Raw genomic sequence first — 21,546 nt, forward strand, 5'->3', positions numbered from 1 at the left:
AACCGCACAACATAAAGGCACCTTTTATCCACTTTCGGCACTGACATCCTATTAACAAATAGACTTACAATCCCCAAAGAAACGGCCTCTGTGGTCCAGTGGTTGCCCATTGGTCTCACGATCCGCAGGTCCCGGGTTCAAATCCCGGTGGGGACATATCACAAAAATCACTCTGTGATCCCCAGTTTGGTTATGACATTACAGGCCGATCATCTGATTGTCCGACAGCAAGATGATCCGTGCGTCGGAAGGCACATTAAGCTGTTGGTCCCGGATGCTACTTACTGATGTAAGTAAGTAGTCGTTACTTTTTACATAACAAAAGTTATGTGAGGAGTTTTATTACCTACCCTTTAGGTAAATAAGATCAGAGTACAAGAAATAACAATTTGAGAACAAAAAACAGCCAATGCCCTAACTAATGAAGAGATTTTTCAACGGGAACATTTCGGTTTATTAGACAAAGGACTTATTCGCAAAACGCCTTACCCCTAAAAAAAGACCTATTCGTACAATGACTTATTCTTAAAACGACCTATTCTCAAAATGGCTTATTCTTGTAAAGACCTTTTCGCAAAATGACTTATTCTTAAAAGGACCCATTCTTAAAACTCCTTATAGGTACATTTGAACTATGCGTTATACTAACATCCTCAAATAATGTTTGGAATTTCGGGAATAGGGTATCTCACACATAGGGTATTTTACGAACAGGGTATTCTACGAATAGGGCATTTTAAAACACATAATAACGGGTTCTTACCGCGTTTAAATGGGGATACGAGACTCCCGATATTTCGACACTGTTGCAAGTGCCATGATCACGGGATGACCGATGAACCCGTTAGAACCCGTTATTATGTGTTTTAATTATGATAATAACCGCGTAAACTTAAAACAATGTAGGGCATTTTAGCAAATAGCCCAAAAACGAATGCTGGTCCATTTGCGAATGAATCCTTTGTCTACTAACGTTTCCACTTTGGGAACATTCCCGGTAACGGCACATGACTGGTCGTGAGCTTATGACATAAGACAAGTAAAAAAAAAGGACAAATCACGCTTATTTCCCGTTGGGGTAGGCAGAGACCACGGCTTATGTTATGACTTTGTAAAGTTATACGAGTACATACGTAATAAGCGGTAGATCATCATCAGCCCATTAACGTCCCCACTGCTGGAGCACGGGCCTTCCCTATGGATAGATAGGGAGATCGCCTTAAACCATCACGCGGGCCCAATGCGGATTGATGGTTATTAACGACTGCTAATGCAGCCGGGACCAATGGCTTAACGTGACTTCCACGGAGGAGCTCGAAATGAAAACTTTTTTTTGTGGTCACCCATGCTATGACCGGCCTTTGCGAAAGTTGCTTAACTTCAACAATCGCAGACCGAGAGCGTTTACCGCTGCGCCATCGAGCTCCTCAAGCGGTAGATAAAGCTTAAATACCGGACAACTTAATTCCACCATCGACCCTTACCCTTGGAACTTTAGTCAACCCACCCATTTAGTCATACCCATAACCACAAATGTGTTCGTTAACTATTCATATCATGTCTCCTATTCGCGTCATTCATTAAACTAAAAGCTACATAACATTATCTATCAAATTTAGGTCTCAAATACGGCAGAACTCGGCACAAGTTACTAGGTACATGAATTAACAATGGCGGCGGGACCTACTACCTCATATAAAGACCTGAAGTGGGGATGTTAGTATCGATTTGCGAGTAACTAGAATAGAATAGACACAGTTTATCATAAACTTTGCCCGTTCTCTAAAAAACCATAGAGGCGCTGTTTAGATTTAAAGTGATAATTACTTATTTTAGAATAAGTTACATAAAACATAACATAAACGGCCTATATACGTCCCACTGCTGGGCACAGGCCTCCCCGCAATCAACCGGAGGTCGTATGGAGCATACTCCACCACGCTGCTCCAATGCGGGTTGGAGGAATAAGTTATTAATTTATTTTAAGTGCAGTTTTCACTAACAGAATTGGTTCTCTATTATAGACGGCGATACGGCACACCACTTATTACGTTGGTCTAGCAGAAAGCTCGGCGAGGTGTGGGTACGGTCACGAGCATTAATATACATACACTTTGGTACCATGTCACATTAACTTTTTTGACAAATTGAACTGCAAGTGTCACTAAATGTCAAATATGTTAGTGCGACAGAGTCCTAGTGGGTACATTATATTGGTCATGACTGTACTTAGCTACGAATAAATAATATATTCGTAGGTACTTAGTTTATCTTGCAATGGATGTACCTTGTATTGTTACTGTGGTGTCCTCTAATAATAAATACTTTCTTTCTTTCTTCTTTCTGATCACGGGCGGATTTAGGAGGGTGGGTGAATGACCTCCCCCTGGGCGAGAGGTTGGGTCATGGGTGACCACTGCAATTTTATCTCAATCTCTACGGAGGTAGGTTGTCTGCGACCTGGTGATCCCCCCCCCCCCTGACATAAAAGCTGAATCCGCTCCTGCTGACTACCCCAATTGGGCTATACTTCTAACCTTATGTTATGTAAGCAACTCACCGAGCAGCAGCAGTATGAGCGGGTTCTGGAACTGCTCGATGTACTTCTTCCAGAGTGGGTCCTCTTCCTTCACCTGGAACTCGTTGGGGCCCACGAAGTTCATGCGGTCGTTGGCCTCCCGCCATGTCAGCCCGCGGCGGACGTCCACGCGGAGACGCTCTGCCACCTGGGGGAAGGTGTGGCTTTAGTGTGAAAAGTGGAAAAACTCGCATAACAGCCCAGCTGTGATTTAAATCGTATGATCATGGGCGCATCCCGGACACTTCATACAAAACCCTCGTTTTACATTAACATTACACATTGGCGTTATCGTACACGCGTGTCCGCATTCGTGTGTATGGCTTCTGACGCCCACATGATTGTAGACTAAAGTAAGACCGACGAGGGGTGAGGTAAACCTAAATCAGCCGTCGGTGGGGAGCGGAGAGGTGCCGTTCTATTCCTTATTCTATGCCGTGGGTTCGAATCTCAGGTCGGAGTTAACATTACTAACATGGCTCATATAACGACTACTTTCTTACATCAGTCAGTAGTAACCGGGACCAAAGGCTTAACGTGCCTTCCGAGGCACGGTTTTTTTTTTTACTTTTTGGACAATCAGGTGATCAGCTTGTAATGTCCTAACCAAACTAGGGATCACAAAGTGATTTTTGTGATATTTCCCCACCGGGATTCGAACCCGGGACCTCCGAATCGTGAGCACAACGCTCAACCACTGGACAACGGAGGCCGTTAGCTTTCTATTAGACCAACGCGGCGCGGCGCGGCGGGGTGGCGGCGGTGGTGCGAAAGAAAATATCGAGTTATAATTTGTCTCTTTTTCCAGTGAAAAAAAAAAAAAACTCAGCGCCCATTAGTCACTTCGTCCACACAATTTCTAAAATACTCGGTCTCGGAACGATGACATTGTTAGTAATTAGTGGGATTTAGGTCAAGTGACACTGCGCATAAGTGTTCACACCAGTGCCAGCGATATTGTGACAGGCGATTAAGTTTTATTACTCATATTAGCCATGACATACATTGTATTAATTTATGTTGACTCTCTTTTGTTATAATCTTCTACGATCATATTTATGTTGTTACTGTTTTATATTGTATCTAAATGTGTTGTACAACCAAATGTGAAATAAACGAATCTAATCTATTCTCAACATAGCACTTTCTCAGCATTTATCCCCGAAGAGATAAGCAAAGCTGTATGCAGGGTTTTAGTGACATTGTAACGAACACTGAGGGGGATGATTCAGACCACGATTCTGAGTAAATTCATGATTTTTTTATTATTTTCAATTCTATACTTTTGCGATGGAAAATTCCACTTGATATTAACTCAGAATAATGAGCTGAATCATCCCTCACAGTATTCGTCACGATGTCACTTACAGACCGTACAAGTACATACAAGTAGCCATACAAATACATATGGGTGTTAGTGACACCGTAACAAATACTGAGGGGGATGATTCAGATCATGATTCTGAGTTGATATCAAGTGGATATTTCTGTCGCAAAATTCATGGAAATTTTACTGTTTTTTTTTTTTAAATTATTTTCAGTTCCATCCTTTTGCGACGGAAAATTCTATTTGATACCAATTCAGAATCATGGATCTATATCATCCCTCAAAGTTTTCGTTACGATGTCACTTACACCCTGTAGTGTGCTTTATACGTCTACACGTCGCCAGATATGTCTCAGCTGTGCCCAGGGTTGATGCGATTGGTAATCCACCTCATAAATCACACGATAATAGATTCCTATGGGGTGAGCCTATTGCCATTAACCAGGCACAAATCCTGAAAACCACCAATTCAATTTCCAATGTTTCAAACATGAATTCAACCTTACAAAGTCGATTATAATAAGCAGCAAGACAGATTGAAAGTTATACTTTGACCATTCCTGGTACTCTATCGGACCTGGAGATACCTATACATTTTTAGGCATCTATACCTTGATAAGATGGATGTCGACAGCCAACAAACAGTACAAGAAAACATTTCCTCTCAAAGTAAACATTCGAGTTTGTGTGTTCAGCCCTCACCGTTAGACCCGGCAAAATACACGATGTTTACATTGCCTTTAGAAGTGGCATGTCGATGGAGCGTGTGATGAAAATGAAAACATATTTGTACTTAAGGTCGTTGAAGCCAGATCCAAAATGGCGGATATCTATTTGCTCAGTAGTCTTTATCGTTGTCTTATAAGGAACACGTAAGCGCCATTTTAAAAAAATCACATTCTAATGAACCCCGGTACCGGACAACTCATTCTTCTTCTATACATTATAGGTCGGACATTTTGTATAAAAATTAAAAGGGTAATTAAATTAATTTATTTGCGGTTTGGTGTACCTTCTTGGAATTTTCGAGTAATACACAATAGTAATACTTGTGGTCATCTATTTTATTAGGCTGATGGCATCATAACCTTTAAAAATAATGATACAGATGAAAACATAACACGTAAAACGTATAAGACAACAGGCCTGAGGGTGCCCAGTTGGGCGCGAACCTCGGCTCAGGGCGTCGTCTGAGAAGCTGGAATCACTTGATTGTCCGAAAAAGTAACATGGTTCCGTACTTCGGAGTGCACGTTAAGCCGCCAGTATGCCTCCTTATGTCAACCCCATATATTGTTATCGCTGTCACTGTCGATTGTCGATTGTCACAATCGTTTTCATCTTGGCTAGCCCCCAGGTCATAGCCACTTGACAATCTATCATGACCTTGCATGCTAAAAGGTTCTTGACTCTGTTATGAACATCAAGCTAGTAGGTAAGTATTTTGAGTAATATAAAGCAATGTATAAAAATAGCTACTATAAAAACAAGATTTTTTAGGGGCGGAAGGCAAGAGGGAAACCACTGTCCTATTTTTCCCTAAAAAGTAGCATGGAGAATCCTAAACCGACAAGAGCGTGGCTCTTAAATTAGTGATGATGAAAAACAAGATGCGTTTCGCGTCCGCATGTCGCTGATTCCAGCAGACTTCTTCAAATTTTATGTTAACTTATACCTGTCATTTTCATATCGGCCGAAAAGGAAAGGGACGGATGATTGGCAGCTGTTAATTTTAAAATGAATGAGTTAATGAATGAATAACCAGGGCGAATCAAATAGGCCTCACGCTGATGCGCAACTCGTTTGAGCATCCGTCAAACTTAATTTTGTCGAGTTATTGGTTAGTGTTTTTTATTAATTATTTTCCGTCGCAAAAGTTCAAAGAATAATTTCTATTGAGAAATGATTCTTCAAAGTTTTCGTTACAATGTATGTTCTTACACACAATACATAATTTTAATAACAATTAATACATAACAACATTGTATTGACTTGTTATGGATTCATCTCATGCCATTGTGTAATAAAATATAATAATTATACTTACACACTTTAAAGAATAATATCGTAATCACTCATCTTATAATAATCTTTTTTACACAGTTTCTGTTTAATTACTGTCTTAAAACTGTTCAAAGGTAAATTCTGAATGTCAATGGGAATCTCAATATAATATTTATACATTGCCCATCATTTTAAGTGATTACATTATAGACTGACATGTAAGGCAAGTTTATTCTTATTCCGGGTATTAACAATGTGCTGATCAATATTTTTTCCAAACATATTTAAATATATAATAAACATAGGTACTATTGTATGTTTTATTACATTTATATTACATTTTCATATAAATATTGACTCCGATTCCTGCAGACACCTCCTTATTTTATTTTAAATTATACCCGTCATTTTCTTCTCCGCCAAAAAGGAAAGGGACGGATGATTGTCAACAAGTTAATTTTAAAACGAATGAATAACCCGGGCGAATAAAATAGCCATCTCGCTGTTATGCAGTCCGTTTGATGTGCTGTCTACTTAAATCTGTCGGGTTATTGGCCGATGTAAAATTTTTAAACGGTTGTTTTAGATTTCTGCTTAAAATTGACGGGTGTTCCATAAATATTATGCCTGTCGATTACCCGTCCCTTTCTTTTACAGCGGATAAGAAAATGACAGGTGTAACTTAAAATAAAATTAGTTGGCGTCTGCAAGAATTAGCACCATAGTGATGCTAAAGTTAAAATACTAATTTCTTTAAAAATGCAATTTGCTAAGAAAAGGGCACTATAAAGCATTACCAATTACCACCAATACCGTCAACTGGCTGTCAATAATAATCTTCATTACTCTGTCTGTCAATAACAATACTACTTACTATTCAGCCTTGTGGGGCGAGGTGTGACGAGTCTATCGATTGTGGTACTAAGAATACTATAACTACGGTGAAGCCTCCATAAATACCATTCTGTACTTGATAAGTCATAACCATTGCCACATGTAAATAGGTTGTATTAAACAGAACGACCTGAAGGGTTAAAAAGGCCCCATCGACGCAATTCATCTAAAAAAGCAATATTGCAATTTGACATTTGCGCATATAAAAAAGTAAGTGCGCAATGCAAACAAATGTCACAGAGCAATATTGCTTTCTTAGATGAATTGCTTCGATGTGGCCATTTTAACCCCCCAGGTATCCCGCGGTTAGGGAAAAATCCGTGATAGCACTGTTCTGAGAATGCGTGACTGATCGTAGTGCCGCGGGTTCTAATACCAGCTGGGCAGACTGTATTAGATTATACATTATTTATTTTTATTCGTTTTCTCTTACTTATTATTGTGTTATTTCAAAAATTTTATTCTTGTCTTTATGTTTGTAACTAATAATACAGGGTGTTAGTGACATCGTAACGAAAACTTTGAGGGATGATTCAGGCCATGATTCTGAGTTGATATTAAGTGGAATTTTCCGTCGCAAAAGAATGGAACGGAAAATAATATAAAAAAGGTCTAAAATTTTCATGACTTCTCCGACAGGAAATTCCACTTGAAATCGTCTCAGAATCATGGTCTGAATCATTCCCTTCAGTATTCGTTACAGTGTCACATACACGCATACCTACTTGTATGGCTACTGTATGTACTTGTATGGGGTGTAAGTGACATCGTAACGAATACTGAGAGGGATGATTCAGCTGATTATTCTGAGTTAATATCAAGTGGAATTTTCCATCGCAAAAGTATAGAATTGAAAATAATTTAAAAAAACTAAAAAAATTACATGAATTTTGCGACGGAAAATTCCACTTGATATTAACTCAGAATCATGGTCTGAATCATCCCTCTGAGTATTCGTTACGATGTCACTAACACCCTGTATATTTGATTGAACTTATATAAATTACTATATTGTTTTAGATATTCTAGAATTATGTTTATAAATTTTTTAATTAATAATACTTTAGTGTATTGCATATGTTTAAGTATCTTATTAAGTTGTTGTAAACTGGAAGGGTCTCCGTATCCAATAGCGGAGTCCCCGAAAGTTCACAACATTTTGTTGGACAATAACCTCTAAATTAGTTTAAACTAAGGCATGCAATTTACAACTCTGTGTTTGATGCTATTAAGTCTAGAATATACTCCTCTCGAGGGTGGACTTAACCCTCGGGGGAAACTCAAAAAAAAACCCAACTGAGCTAAGCCACTGAATTCGGCGTTATGAGTTTGAAATCGCGATTGGATCTTAGATAATTGATGTCACGTGGTTTCCAGGACATGTGCCCGGTCAAAGGCAATAGACTAGCCCCCTATTAGATTGGACTTAACACAGCTGGCGAATGCATACTGTATACACTTCTGCCTACCCCTTCGGGAATACAAACATTATGTTAGGTGTCAGCTTTAGTCAACGACCTTTAATTACAAAAGGAAAAAGAAAACTGACACCAAAGACGTTTATAGACAAATTAACATTTAAAAGGAACGGGTTTTACTCGTCTGTACCTACAAGGAAAGTCAAAGAAGAATAATCTAGAAGAACAAGTTATAATTAAACAAACAGAACAAGTATACCGAATGTGCCAAAGTAGCACTACTTTTTACTACTTACTATTATTGAGCTTCGTGTGACGTCACATATCAAAATAAAAAAATAATAATAATAAAGGCGTAGGGATGTGACGACCCCATCGCCCCCTGGTGAATTCTGGTGAAAGCGGTGTACACCTCTCAACACCCTGAGCTGCTCACAACCATGTTGCTGCCTTGCCGTCCAGTCGCGTCGACTAGATAGGTGGCCCATCCAGTGAGTGGCGAGTCACCGCCTGCTCATTGTATCCATATTACCAACATTGGTCGAGCAGGCGCCATAGTCCCCCATAGCTCCAGTATCCCGGTCCACTAACCCCCAACCCAATAGCCCAGTTCCCTTTATTCCCATAATCTGCAATAGTCCTACACGAACCGGGGATTGTCTTTGGGTGCACTCCCATAGTGCATACAGGGATAATCGCCGGTTGGTGTCACACCACATTTAGATTAAATTGTCTTAAGGGGCCTCTACGTGTTGGCTTCGGCCCCACGCACGCCTTCCAAAAGTCCTAAGTAAGTAAGTGTATGAAAAAGACACACAAATAATAATAATAAAAAATTAAGTTAAAATCTACGACACAATACATTTACAACATTAAAATATACACACATTAAATTAATATTTAGTTGGAAAACATAAAGGTATATGGGTATGGGTATGGGTATGGGTATGGGAGTATATCACAAAATAAATAAAAGCTATGAAAGCTATAAAAGTAATTTCATGTTATACTGTTTGACAGTTTCTTTGTTTATTGAAATGTGACGTGTCTGGGCAAATGTCACGTCACCAACTGTTTTCGCGCGAAATTTGAAATTAATGAAGAAAAATATTTTGTTCTTTTTAGGGTTCCGTAGCCAAATGGCAAAAACGGAACCCTTATGGATTCGTCATGTCTGTCTGTCCGTCCGTCCGTCTGTCCGTCCGTCCGTCTGTCCGTCCGTCCGTCTGTCCGTCCGTCCGTCTGTCCGTCCGTATGTCACAGCCACTTTTTTATATTTTTATAAAGTTGTTTCGACAAAATAAAGTAATACTACTCACAAGATATGAGGTACAAAATAAGCGTTTGTAATTTTTAAGATCTCTCTCTCTCTATTTAAGAGCTGCGCTCTTGTCAGTGGAGTAATCGCCATTCCTCTCTTCTTCCCGCCAAAACCTTCACCTCCCGATACGACAAGACCTGCACCTTCTCTTTTTTTATGATAATTATCCCAAAACTCTCAAGTAGCCAATTCCGGCAGGCAACTGGTTAAACTTAGGATTTACCACTGATCCCAAAGAAGAGTACAAGATTTTATCGACTTTAGCAGTGGTAGTGAATGAATGAATGAATGGTAATAAAATATCCCTATTCTAAGTACTTATAAGTCATTCGTTGCATGCAATACTTTGACCTTGTGATAAGAAGTGAACCTAGCATGAACACTTTCTAAGATAAAACAAAGCTATACAAGCTTTATGTTGTATTAAGTAAATCAAGAACGATTTTGAATTCAAGTTCACAGATAATTGATATCACGTGGTTTCCAGGATATGTGCCCGGTTAACGGCAATAGACTCGGTTCTTATTTTTGTTGAAAAATCGGCTGCAGCTGAAAATCAGCGCCATAATCTAGCCATCGGTACGGCAATGCAGGACGGAATGGGAAGTCACAGGGACTGTAACCTGAAACCTGACAGAGGGCAGCAGTAACTGTCAGTACTATTCAGAGGCGGAGGACAGGAGTCCTAGTATGGCTTTGTAATAGACTACTCTGGGCGCCATCCCACTCGCGTCAGACAGAGTACTGCGGGGCGGAAGGCAAGGGGGAAACCACTGCCCTATTTTACCCTAAACAAGTAGAATGGAAAATGCTGCACCGACAAGAGCGTGGCTCTTAAATTGATGATGAATCTAGCTACAGCCAGGCTATGGCGTTTGCTGTGCTGCAACCGTTTCCGCATTATTTATAATCAAATTGTGTCGTGTAATAGGTTCAAGACAAATTATGAAATTCTGATTACTAAATAAAGACAGATCTAAAACTAGCGAAAAACACTTTCTTTTTTCTCATCATCATCATCACTAATTTAAGAACCACGCTGATCGCGGTGTAGCATTCTCCATGGTACTTCTTAGGGAAAAATAGGGCAGTGGTTTCCCTCTTGCCTCTTCTCTTGTTTCTTATTATTATACTTGGCATTTATAATATAATAATAATAGAGTATTTTCCTAGGTCAAAGATAAATTATGAAATTCTGATTACTAAATAAAGACTAAGTATACTAAAATAAAGAATAAGTCCGACATTTTGTCACGTTTGTCTACGACATCACAGTGTACGGTCACGAGCATTAATATACTCGTAATACACTTTGGCACCATGTCACATTAACTTTTTTGACAAATTGAACTGTAAGTCTCACTAAATGTCAAATATGTTAGTGCGACAGAGTCCTAAAGTGGGTACATTATATTGCTCATGACTATACTGTTTCATACAAGTTCCATAGTAATTTCGTGATTTGACGTTTAATAAAAAGTAACTGATTTGACTAATTGGAAACTAGCCCTATTGTTAATTGCTACCACCAAACAATGTGTAAATATGTATTTTTTGCGGAATAAATATGGGACTTCAACATTTGTACTATATACTTCTGCCTACCCCTTCGGAATACATGCGTGATGTTATGTTACGTTAAGTACTTAGATCAAGAATCGTGTCTTTAATTTCTGTTGAATCGTGTACCACGTGTGATAAGCAAAATCAATAGTATAATACTAATAACTAATAATTAACTTTATCAGTACAAGTCACTTCTCTGCATGAGATTGAAGTAAAACATAAGTACTTACTAAGCATTTTTGTTTTTACTTAAATAAGTATTGATATTTATGTATACTTTTAAGAATATAACTGTTTAATTTAATACTAACTTACTTTAAGTCTTTTACTAACACATGTATAGTTGTACATTTAATAACACTTGTATACATCCGTGACGTTAAGCCGTTGGTCCCGGTTACTACTTACTGATGTAAGTAAGTAGTCGTTACATGAGCCATGTCGGAGGCCTTTGGCGGCTCAATAATAACCCTGACACCAGGGTTGAAGAAAAACACATGTAGACGAAAGTCTGAATTAACAATTTCTTTTTTATAGCACTCACCCGTGCTTAGGGACCCTGACAAAGTGAAAATAAAATTGAATAAATCTAACTCGAACGGGACCTGCGCTGCATATTCGGAATTTTACGATTATTTTTTCTCTACTTTATTATCCGTGCTTCGGAGGGCACGTTAAGCCGTTGGTCCCGGCTATTAGCCGTAAAAAACACCTCCACCAACCCGCATTGGAGCAGCGTGGTGGAGTATGCTCCATACCCCCTCCGGTTGATTGAGGGGAGGCCTGTGCCAAGCAGTGGGACGTATATAGGCTGTTTACATACGTTTACGTTACTTTATTATACTTTTTATACTTTGTGGAAAACAAAAATATTTAATTGTGTTCTACAATGTTTTATCAAATCTCAATGTGATTTTTCAGTATGGCGCTTACTTGGTTTTCACTATAAGATGATTTTAACACGTTCACTGTGTATGAACCACATCTGAGGCATTAAATTTGAGATTCATACGGGCATGGCCCATATGTGGGCCACATTTTTTCTTTCCATAGTGTGTCTGTCTATGTACATAAATTCCAATGTGTTTATAGAAAAATTACATTGCACGTGAGGGGTTGAGATCAAATTTTCAGTTTCACAGTGAACGTGTTAACGACTCTGTCGGTTTTGAGGACTTGCCCGGAAAGAGGAGCAGCTGATCGTGTTTATTTTTATTCGCTGCCCGTTCAGAGCCAGCACAAAGGCAAAATATTACCTTCACAAACACAAGAGTCATAATGAGCACCTGTGTATACAGTTTTAATGTACATAACCTACTTAGGTACACTTAAATAAGTATTAATATGAATAGTTTTAAATAACACGACAAATATATTAAAACACCATAGAAGGGAAGGTAAAAGGAAGGAGAGTTTGGCGGTACACGCGGTATTCCCCGTGGTACCAAAATATGAAAGAAAGAAAGAAAGAAAGAAAGAAACGTTTATTATAAAGGGACACCACAGTAACAAATACAAAACAAATATATAAATATTTTTTTTTAAATTAAGATGGGTTTGCTCTTGCCTTCGTTCTTCCACGAGGAGAAGAACAGGTCGACCGTGGAACGAGCTTACTCAGAAGATGCCTATTCACCCGTGTTGTTATAAATTAGGTAATAACTCTAATAATCTTCTTCTTCTTGTCGTTTGGATGGCATTCAGATTTTTTTCAGCCCACTATTTTGCCACCCGGACAGCATTTTCGGTGGCATTCATCAGCTCCTCTCGCGTACAGGCATCAGGGCACGCGGGGCAAGATGTCAGGTGAGCCAGTCTGTGGCGTAACACCACACACGCAGCCCAGGTCCGATCCGTTGAGAAAACCCCACCTGGACAGGTTATCTTTACTTCGGCCAACCTGTGTTCGGAGTCTAAAGATTTCCAGGTCGGCTTTGTCAGCTCATGACCCGATGGAAAGTTCTCCGAAACTCCGAGAGCCAAAGACTGCATCTGGCTTCTAAATCTAATAATTAACAAACAACACGTCCATCTAAAACTCTAGAAAGTTCAACAGGTCTGTTTACGTCTAGGAAAAAATAAATGTTCGATTCGAAATCGATACTTAATAAATACTCAGAGGCCAGACACCAGAATTCACTTCAGTTATGTGGTATGTTTTCCTTTAGCGATTTTTCCGACCGCTTCACGACTATACCCCTATTGGGGTAGCCAGAGGTACATCCATTGCAAGATGAACTAAGTACAGTAAGTACCTACACCTCACCGAGCTTTCTGTTAGACCAACGTAATTGGTGGCGAGCACATGATAATCATTTAAATCCAAACATGCATTCGATAAATCATTGGCTTAGGCTGGATTTGAACCTGCGACCTCACATTGACTCACACGTCCTTCCACCTAGGCTGCCAAGACTCGCGTATGCCAATGTCCTCATGACTTTACAAAATATTTTAGTCTTGTTTTTATTTTTTATAGTTCAAGTGTGTGTAAGTAACTGTAAAACTAGATAGTACCGGTGTGTGTATATAATGAGGCGAGGATAATTAGCTAATGGTTAGGTATACGATCATTGCCTATTGTGTATGTAATTTGAACCGTACAACACACACGCGCGCAAAATATATGGCAATTTCAAATTGAGAATGAATCGCGTCAAATCCGTTTATAATGGTGCTTTCCAACCAGGCATTTTATTTATACACGTGATGTAATAGATATTAATATATATTCAAAATTACGTTACGTGACACGCTTGATTTGAAGCATAGAAAGTCTTCTTCTATCGTGTGGGTTGTGAGGTGGATAACCAACCTCATCAAGCCTGGTGTCAGGGTTATTATTGAGCCGCCAAAGGCCCCTGACGTGACTCAAGTAACGACTACGTACTTTCATCAGTAAGTAGTAAGCGGGACCAACGGCTTAACGTGCCTTCCGAAGCACGGATCATCTTACTTCTGGACAATCAGGTGATCAGCCTACAATGTCCTAACCAAACTAGGGATCACAACAACACAAAATCCCCGCCGAGATTCAAAGCCGGGACCTCCAGATCGTGAGCAGAACGCTCAACCACTGGACCACGGAGCCCGTTACATAGAAAGTTACATGATTCGAAATTCGAACCCATGTCACTACGATACTATTATTCCTTATTCTATGCTACGGTGTAAGTCACGGGCTATCCAAACAGGAGATATCACGAAGTATTTACTTCATTACTTTAAATTAAATTTCGATAAGGACAGTCAGGCCGAATGACTACTTCAAAGAAAGGACCGACTTCGCTGGGAGTAGCGTCCTCCATGGCATATAAACCCAACTCATCAACGCAAGATAAAACCACAAAAAAAAATCCAGGGTGGTGGAGTATGCTCCATCCCGCCTCCGGTTAATTAAGGGTAGGTCTGTGCCCAGCATTGGGATGTCTATACGCTATTCATGTTATGTGTTATTTTCATTCAAACAGTGCATCATTGAGGTATATTTTAGCACGAGTTATGTTATTTTCCGACGCCAAGGTTACTGAAACATAACATTCAATATGAACAATCAAAACACTGCTTTGTGATTCTATAACTGTTGCGAATATACCTAGTTGGGAAATGTTAGTTTGGCTTTTATTTGGCGTGACAACATTAAGACACGCACCGGTTATGGATCTGTTTGTCGTTTTGTGTTTTGACCTAAATAACTTGTTGGAAAAGGAAATCCATAGTAGTTGTTTTTTTTTTAATACAGGCTCGCGTTTGACCACAATCTCACCTGACAGCGCCCGGCATCAACTGACAGTTCAATCGAGAATCGGCTTCAAACGCCGAACATCGACTTCTTAGGCGGTACCAATGAACTGTCAAAAATACTGAAATCATTCGTTCAACCGGCTTCCCGAACTTCACGTGACGTCACGAATCGGAGATCGCCATCTTGGCTGCTTACGCGGCACGACAGAATCAAATCGATGTTCGATTTGCTCCACTCTGAATCGACTTCGTCTTACCCGGTAGGGCCCCTGATGGTAAGTGACGATGTGGTCTAGGCTGGATCACGCTTACCTAGCAAATGCCTATTCACTCTAGCCTTGAAGACTCAGATTATAACGAGTTGGAAAAACAGGCGATGGCAGACAAAAAGGAAGAGGTAAAACGTTTAGTGCGGATCGGTGGTATATCCACAACATAAGGATAAAAAGTCAATAAAAAGAATTCAGTGATTTTTGGAATGACAGTTACGTTTATCAACCTAATGCAATATCTCCCATGTGGTGTTGTGTTGTCCTTTCTCAGGAAATAGTGATACCTTTGGACGTACTTATATGGACATTCTCTATGGACAAATGTGGTTCCTGTACTTGACATTGGCAGTAATGGTTGTCTCTACTCTATGACGACCGGTTGCCATACAACCATAAAGTTGAAGTTGAAGCAATATCTCCCGATTATGATTATGATTTATGGCTGTTTTAATTTAGAAGTTAATTTCTGTTTAAGTTTTATACATATTTAATTATATATACACCTAGATATATAAGTTTGTTGTTGTAATTACGAATGTTGTGTGTACCTGTAATTGGAGCACATATACAAAAACTAATTTAAGACTTGCATTTTATAACTTTTCAATATGTGTACTGTTGGTATACCTATCTAAATAAATAAAATAAATGAAATATCTCCCTAGCGTTACCATAGAATATGGAATAATACTACGTGTAGAACGGCAACTCTCCGCTCCCCACAAGCGTCTGAACTAGGTTTACCCAACTTATCAAACCAATAGCAGGATTTCACAGAAACAAAACAAAATTATGATGATTACGATCACTCACCTCCTCCCATGTTAGGATAGAGCTCTCGACGGCGCTGATCCACATGTCACCTGCGCCGGCGCACGCGTCCACGCGATCACGCCCGCCGCCCTCCGTTGGACTCGAATGCTGAAACAGGGGACAAGTTATAATACTACAATAAATTCACTGTCTAGAGAAGTATATCAGAAACGAAGCTGATGGATTGGCAGTGTCTGCGACTGTTTTTACCCGACTGCGGAGAAAGCAAAAAGGAGGGTTGTGTGTTTGACCGCTAAGTAAGTAAACGTATTCTTTTTAACCCGTTTTCACAGCTCGGGTTACCTAACCTGAAGATTTGAAGCCATTTTTTTTACAGAAACGACTGCCTGTCTTGACTTTCCAATCAGAAAGGAAAACCAGCCCGATACAGTTTAGGTCACATTATCTCCGAAACGCATTTCTCGGGTTTTGAGTTTCCTCGCGATGTTTTCCTTCACCCCTGAGGACGTGATAATCATTTATCATCCTAACATGAATTCTGAAACTAGTTCGAAAATCATTGGTTTGGGCCTGTGCCTCCGTGGCCCAGTGGTTTAAGCGTTCGGCTCACGATCCGGAGGTCCCGGGTTCAAATCCCGGTGGGGACATATCACGAACATCACTTTGTGATCCCTAGTTTGGTGAGGACATTACAGGCTGATCACCTGATTGTCCGAAAGTAAAATGATCCGTGCTTCGGAAGGCACGGCAAAGACTCAAAGCTTCGGCACATATACTTGCATGCACGCACCCTAAGTAATGAGAAACGAAACGAAAAGGCACCCTAAGTAACGAGAAACGAAACGAAAATGGTCAATGAATCACTTTATTGATTTTAACGATTATAATATTCAGATTCTATTTTTAAAATCTCTATTTAATACATTGAAAATATTTAATGACTGATAACTGATAGATAAGGCTTTTCAATCGCGTCATTTTATAATGTTTTTTTTTTTAATGGGACTGATTCCAGTACATGAGCAATATAATGTACCCACTTTAGGACTCTATCGCACTAACATAATTTGACATTTAGTGAGACTTACAGTTCAATTTGTCAAAAAGTTAATGTGGCATGGTACCAAAGTGTATAGGTACATATTAATGCTCGTGACCGTACACACCATCTAATTTTATTTTAAGTCATACCTGTCATTTTCTTATCCGCCGAAAAGGAAAGGGACGGGTAATCGACAGTCATAAAATTTAGGCAGACATTTAAAAATCCCTCCCACAGTTATATTGGCTAATAACCCGACAGAATTAAGATGACAGCACACGTCAAACGGGTTGCGTATCAGCGAGATGCCTATTTTATTCGCCCGGGTTATTCACTCATTTTAAAATTAACAGTTGTCAATCATCCGTTCCTTTCCTTTTTGATAGATAAGAAAATGGCGAGTATAACTTAAAATAAAATTAGGTGTCTGCAGGAATTGGGGTATAATAAGTACGATAAACTGCAAAAGTCCAATCAGTTTCTTGCAAAGTAATAAATTAACTGGTTGCACTTAAGACCACCTGGTTACCTGTCGTTTCTGTAATAGAAAAACACCTACAAAAATATAAATTTTATAATTATGACAACTAATGGTTCATAATTTCACCACCGTTTACAAATAATTCGCTGGGCTCAGTGACTGAACTTTTGCTTTTTAATTGTACATTGGATGAAAACTTATTTTAAATAGGTACCGATCGTTTTGGTAAGAACAGCGGAAAAAACGCGTTATACGCGATTTGAACGAAATAAAGAGGAATCGTAACCGGATTATAATCGCGGATTTATGTCGTAACCCCGCAATAATCCAGCTCAATGTTGGAATTATTGTCGAGATATTTTTTTTGGGATTTGCTCTTAATGGGTTTGGTGATTTGCCAACAAAACAAATGACAGTATTAGTAGTTAGTAGGTATCTACAAAGAGCCGAATGGGGGACTATCCAATCGGCGTTCCCAAAAACACGATAGATGGCGTTGTTAAGTGTTTTCTTCGTTTAAACTTCTGGATAACAGACATATGCATCTTTTATCTTTGTTTTTGGGTATAAATGATGACCCTTTTTTACACCAAAGTACAATTACAACTTCCACCCATTATTACTCTGTTCAAAATAAAGACGTGTCGAAGTAATATAGGTAGCAACATCATTCTATACATGATGTGATCCAAATATCAAGCAACAATTAGTTTTATGTATGCTTCTGCCATTACATTTTTGAATAATTATGTACCCCAGTAATGAGAAAATAGGAAATTATCACGTTAAAAGTGAACAGCGCCATGTATCGTGTTTGGGGAACGTCGATTGGAAAGTCCCACATTATTGTCCGATGTTTTGATAGACACGTAAACCATGACTCAACAAGTAGTTTGGTGATGTTCTTGGAACTAAGTGGTAGAGTGATAACGGGAGTCTCATATCCTACTTTAAACGCGGTAAGAACCCGTTCATCATCATCACCAGCCCGTTAACGTCCCCACTGCTGGGGCACGGGCCTTCCCTATGGATGGATAGGGAGATCGGGCCTTAAACCACCACGCGGGCCCAGTGCGGATTGCACAATCGCAGACCGAGCGGGAACCCGTTATTATGTGTTTTAATTAAGTGGTAGAGTTGGAAGAAAAAGGCCTAGGCGTACATTCCGCGATCAAAACCAGGATGTTTTAAAGAAAGGCCAGGTCTAAAGTACTCTAAACCTGCATGAAGAGTTTGATGAGAGTGGAAGAAGCGAATGTGGTGTGTAAGTGGAAAGTGGCGTAGTAAGGCAAATAAGTATACTATGAAATATTTATATATCAGCAAGCAGTGTAACCAACTGAAATATAAACTAAAATTGAGTTTCCACTCTAAACAACTCTACTCTGTATGTAACAGGCATTTGAACAATAAACTGAAAGCATTGCCTATATCGTAATATGTATACACTTTGGTACCATGTCACATTAACTTTTTTGACAAGTTGAACTGTATGTCACTAAATGTCAAAAATGTTAGTGCGACAGAGTCCTAAAGTGGGTACATGATATTGCTCATGACTGAACACCACGCAAGAGCCTTTTTGAAAAATCACATTCTCATTGGATTATCTACGAAAATACCTCAATTTCTTTACATTAATTTCGTTCCAGGTTGACGGCCTCCGTGGTCTAGTGGTTGAGCGTTAGGCTCACGATCCGGAGGTCCCGGGTCACTTTGTGTGGCCTGGTTTGAATAGGACATTGCAGGCTGATCACCTGATTGTCAGATTGTAAGATGATTCGTGCTTCGGAAGGCACGTTAAGCCGTGCGTCTCGGTTACTACCTATGTAAGTAATAGTAATTACACGAGGCATGTCAGGGGTGTTTGGCGCCTCACTAATAACTCAGAAGAAGATTCTAGGTGAAAATTGAGACCAGAATATTTCCCTGTATTGATGCTAGCTTATCTATTGGGAATCTACCGGGTGAGAGCCTTCAGCGCTCCCCATTTGTCCGGCCAAGTAGTTAATGCCATCTGCGGCAAATCTACAATAAGTCAGGTCAAAAAAAATGTCTATTGTGAAGTTTGGTTAACAAAATTCACATCCGAATGTGAATTTACGAAAAGGCGCTTACGTGTTTTTTTTACTATAGATAAGTCGACGATAAACTCTATTTAAAAACACGAAACATTAAATACTATAAATGTCTATGGGAAGCAAAACAGATGTTCCATGATTAGAACACTTGTTTTCAGTACCATTCTACTGGAACACATTCATACATAATTTATAAAGTTTTTCTACGCATGCTATGAAATGAGAACATTTTCATTTTTCATGTTTATCAAAGCAGGGTGGTGAATTATTGTCAATTTAGGTATATGTCCTTATTGAATTATCAGTGTTTTGCTTGTTAGTCCCATTTCTTCTATCGTGTGAGTTGTGAGGTGGATTACATCAACCCTGAAGTCAGGGTTACTATTGAGCTGCCAAAGGCCTCTGACATGGCTCATGTAACGACTACTAACTTAACCGTAACTTAACAGTAACCGGGACCAACGGCTTAACATGCCTTCCGAAGCACGGATCATCTTTCTTTCGGACAAACAGGTGATCAGCCTGTAACATCCTATAACCAAACTAGGGATCACAAAGTGATTTTCGTGATGTGTCCCCACCGGGATTCGAACCCGGGACCTCCGGAACGTGAGCCCAACGCTCAAACCACTGGACCACGGAGGCCGTGGCCGTTAGTCCCATGGTAGCCCAGTTGATAGAACGCTTGCCTCTCACCTTGAGGTCGCAGGTTCGAATCCAGCCTAAACCAGTGATTGTCGAATTTGTTTTCGAATTCATGTTTGGATCATAAATGATTATCACATGCTCAGCTGTGAAGGAAAACATCGTGAGGATACCCACATTCCCGAGGAATGCATTTTCGGAGGTATGTGACCTAACCTGTATTAGACTGGTTTTCCCTTTGTGGGTTGGAAGGTCAGACAGTCAGTTGTTTTTGATAAAAACTGGACCTGTCAATTCTTCAGGTTAGGTAAGCGGGCCCTGTGAAAAACGGGATAATGCTAGGAAGATGATGTTTTTGCTTGTTATTAAATAAATTGGGAAATTGGAATATGAATATTGTTTGTAATGCAATGGATTAATATCTGTAATGTTGCAAATGTAAGTGTAATAATTAATAAATAAATAAAATGGAGCATCTGTATTAGTATTTCAATGTTTTACACCTCCACCAACCTGCAGTGGGACATACTCCATAGCCCCTCTGGTTCATTGAGGGGACGCCTGTGCTCAGCAGTAGGTCATATATGTTATATAACAGTATTTATTTATTTAAAAATGGAACAGTAAACTTGCTTAGTTCCTAACTAAAATAGCATTAATAAATATACAAACTAAAGATTAAACTGGACTATTTACCCATTTAATTGCAAGCTTTAAAATTCCTATCTATGGCAGTAATTTCAATGTTGAAACATTTAAGAGCAGCATGCTGTTTTGTTAGGGAGTATCCTTATTACTTTAAAAAATACAGTGAAGTTGACCAGAGACAAAATAGGTCATGTTTTGCTAATATTCTACATCAACCACAAACTCCAACCAACATGCATAAAATAAATGCATCAAATATGTGCATTGAATTATATAAAAATCTACCAAATGAATTGAAAATACTGACTGGAAACAAGTTCAAAATTAACCTAACGAAATGGCTTATGAACAAAAGTTATTATTATTTGAAGGAATATTTTGAACATAAAACTAAAACTGTTATTTTTAATATTTTTTTTTTTAACACATCACAACAAAAAGAAAAGAAAAAGAAAAAAGTTAGAAAAGAAAAAAGTTATTGATTTGATTAAATTTAATATAAACAGTGGCAAGATTTTTTTAAGGAATTAAGTTCAATATCATGGCTTTCTTTGTCTTGGGAGTTAGTCTATCTAATGGAATTACATAAAGTTTGCCTTGCCTTCATAATTTTCTTGCACAGCCAAAAAGATAATAACTTTTCAGTAAGAATTCAAAAGAAACAGTAGAATAATATGTGTTGTGTATAATTAGGTATGTAGGTATAGGAGCACATAGTGAAAACATTAAACCTGCATCTCTTTGTTTAAAA

At 39.0% G+C, this 21,546-nt stretch overlaps 1 protein-coding gene across 3 annotated transcripts in view; it reads right to left on the minus strand.

Moving 5' to 3' along the window:
• The window catches only part of LOC126372444 (calcium-transporting ATPase type 2C member 1), a 63,121-nt gene that overhangs the window by 40,096 nt on the left and 1,479 nt on the right, over positions 1 to 21,546 (minus strand). For all 3 annotated transcript variants that reach the window (XM_050018208.1, XM_050018206.1, XM_050018209.1), the window contains exons 2-3: positions 15,938 to 16,045; positions 2,561 to 2,726 (exon numbers count right to left, since the gene is read on the minus strand). In XM_050018208.1, the coding sequence (XP_049874165.1) occupies positions 2,561 to 2,726; positions 15,938 to 16,045 (274 nt within the window). The remainder of the gene's footprint in view (positions 1 to 2,560; positions 2,727 to 15,937; positions 16,046 to 21,546) is intronic.

The sequence above is a fragment of the Pectinophora gossypiella genome, chromosome 14, assembly GCF_024362695.1.
Source record: "Pectinophora gossypiella chromosome 14, ilPecGoss1.1, whole genome shotgun sequence".
NCBI lineage: Eukaryota > Metazoa > Arthropoda > Insecta > Lepidoptera > Gelechiidae > Pectinophora > Pectinophora gossypiella.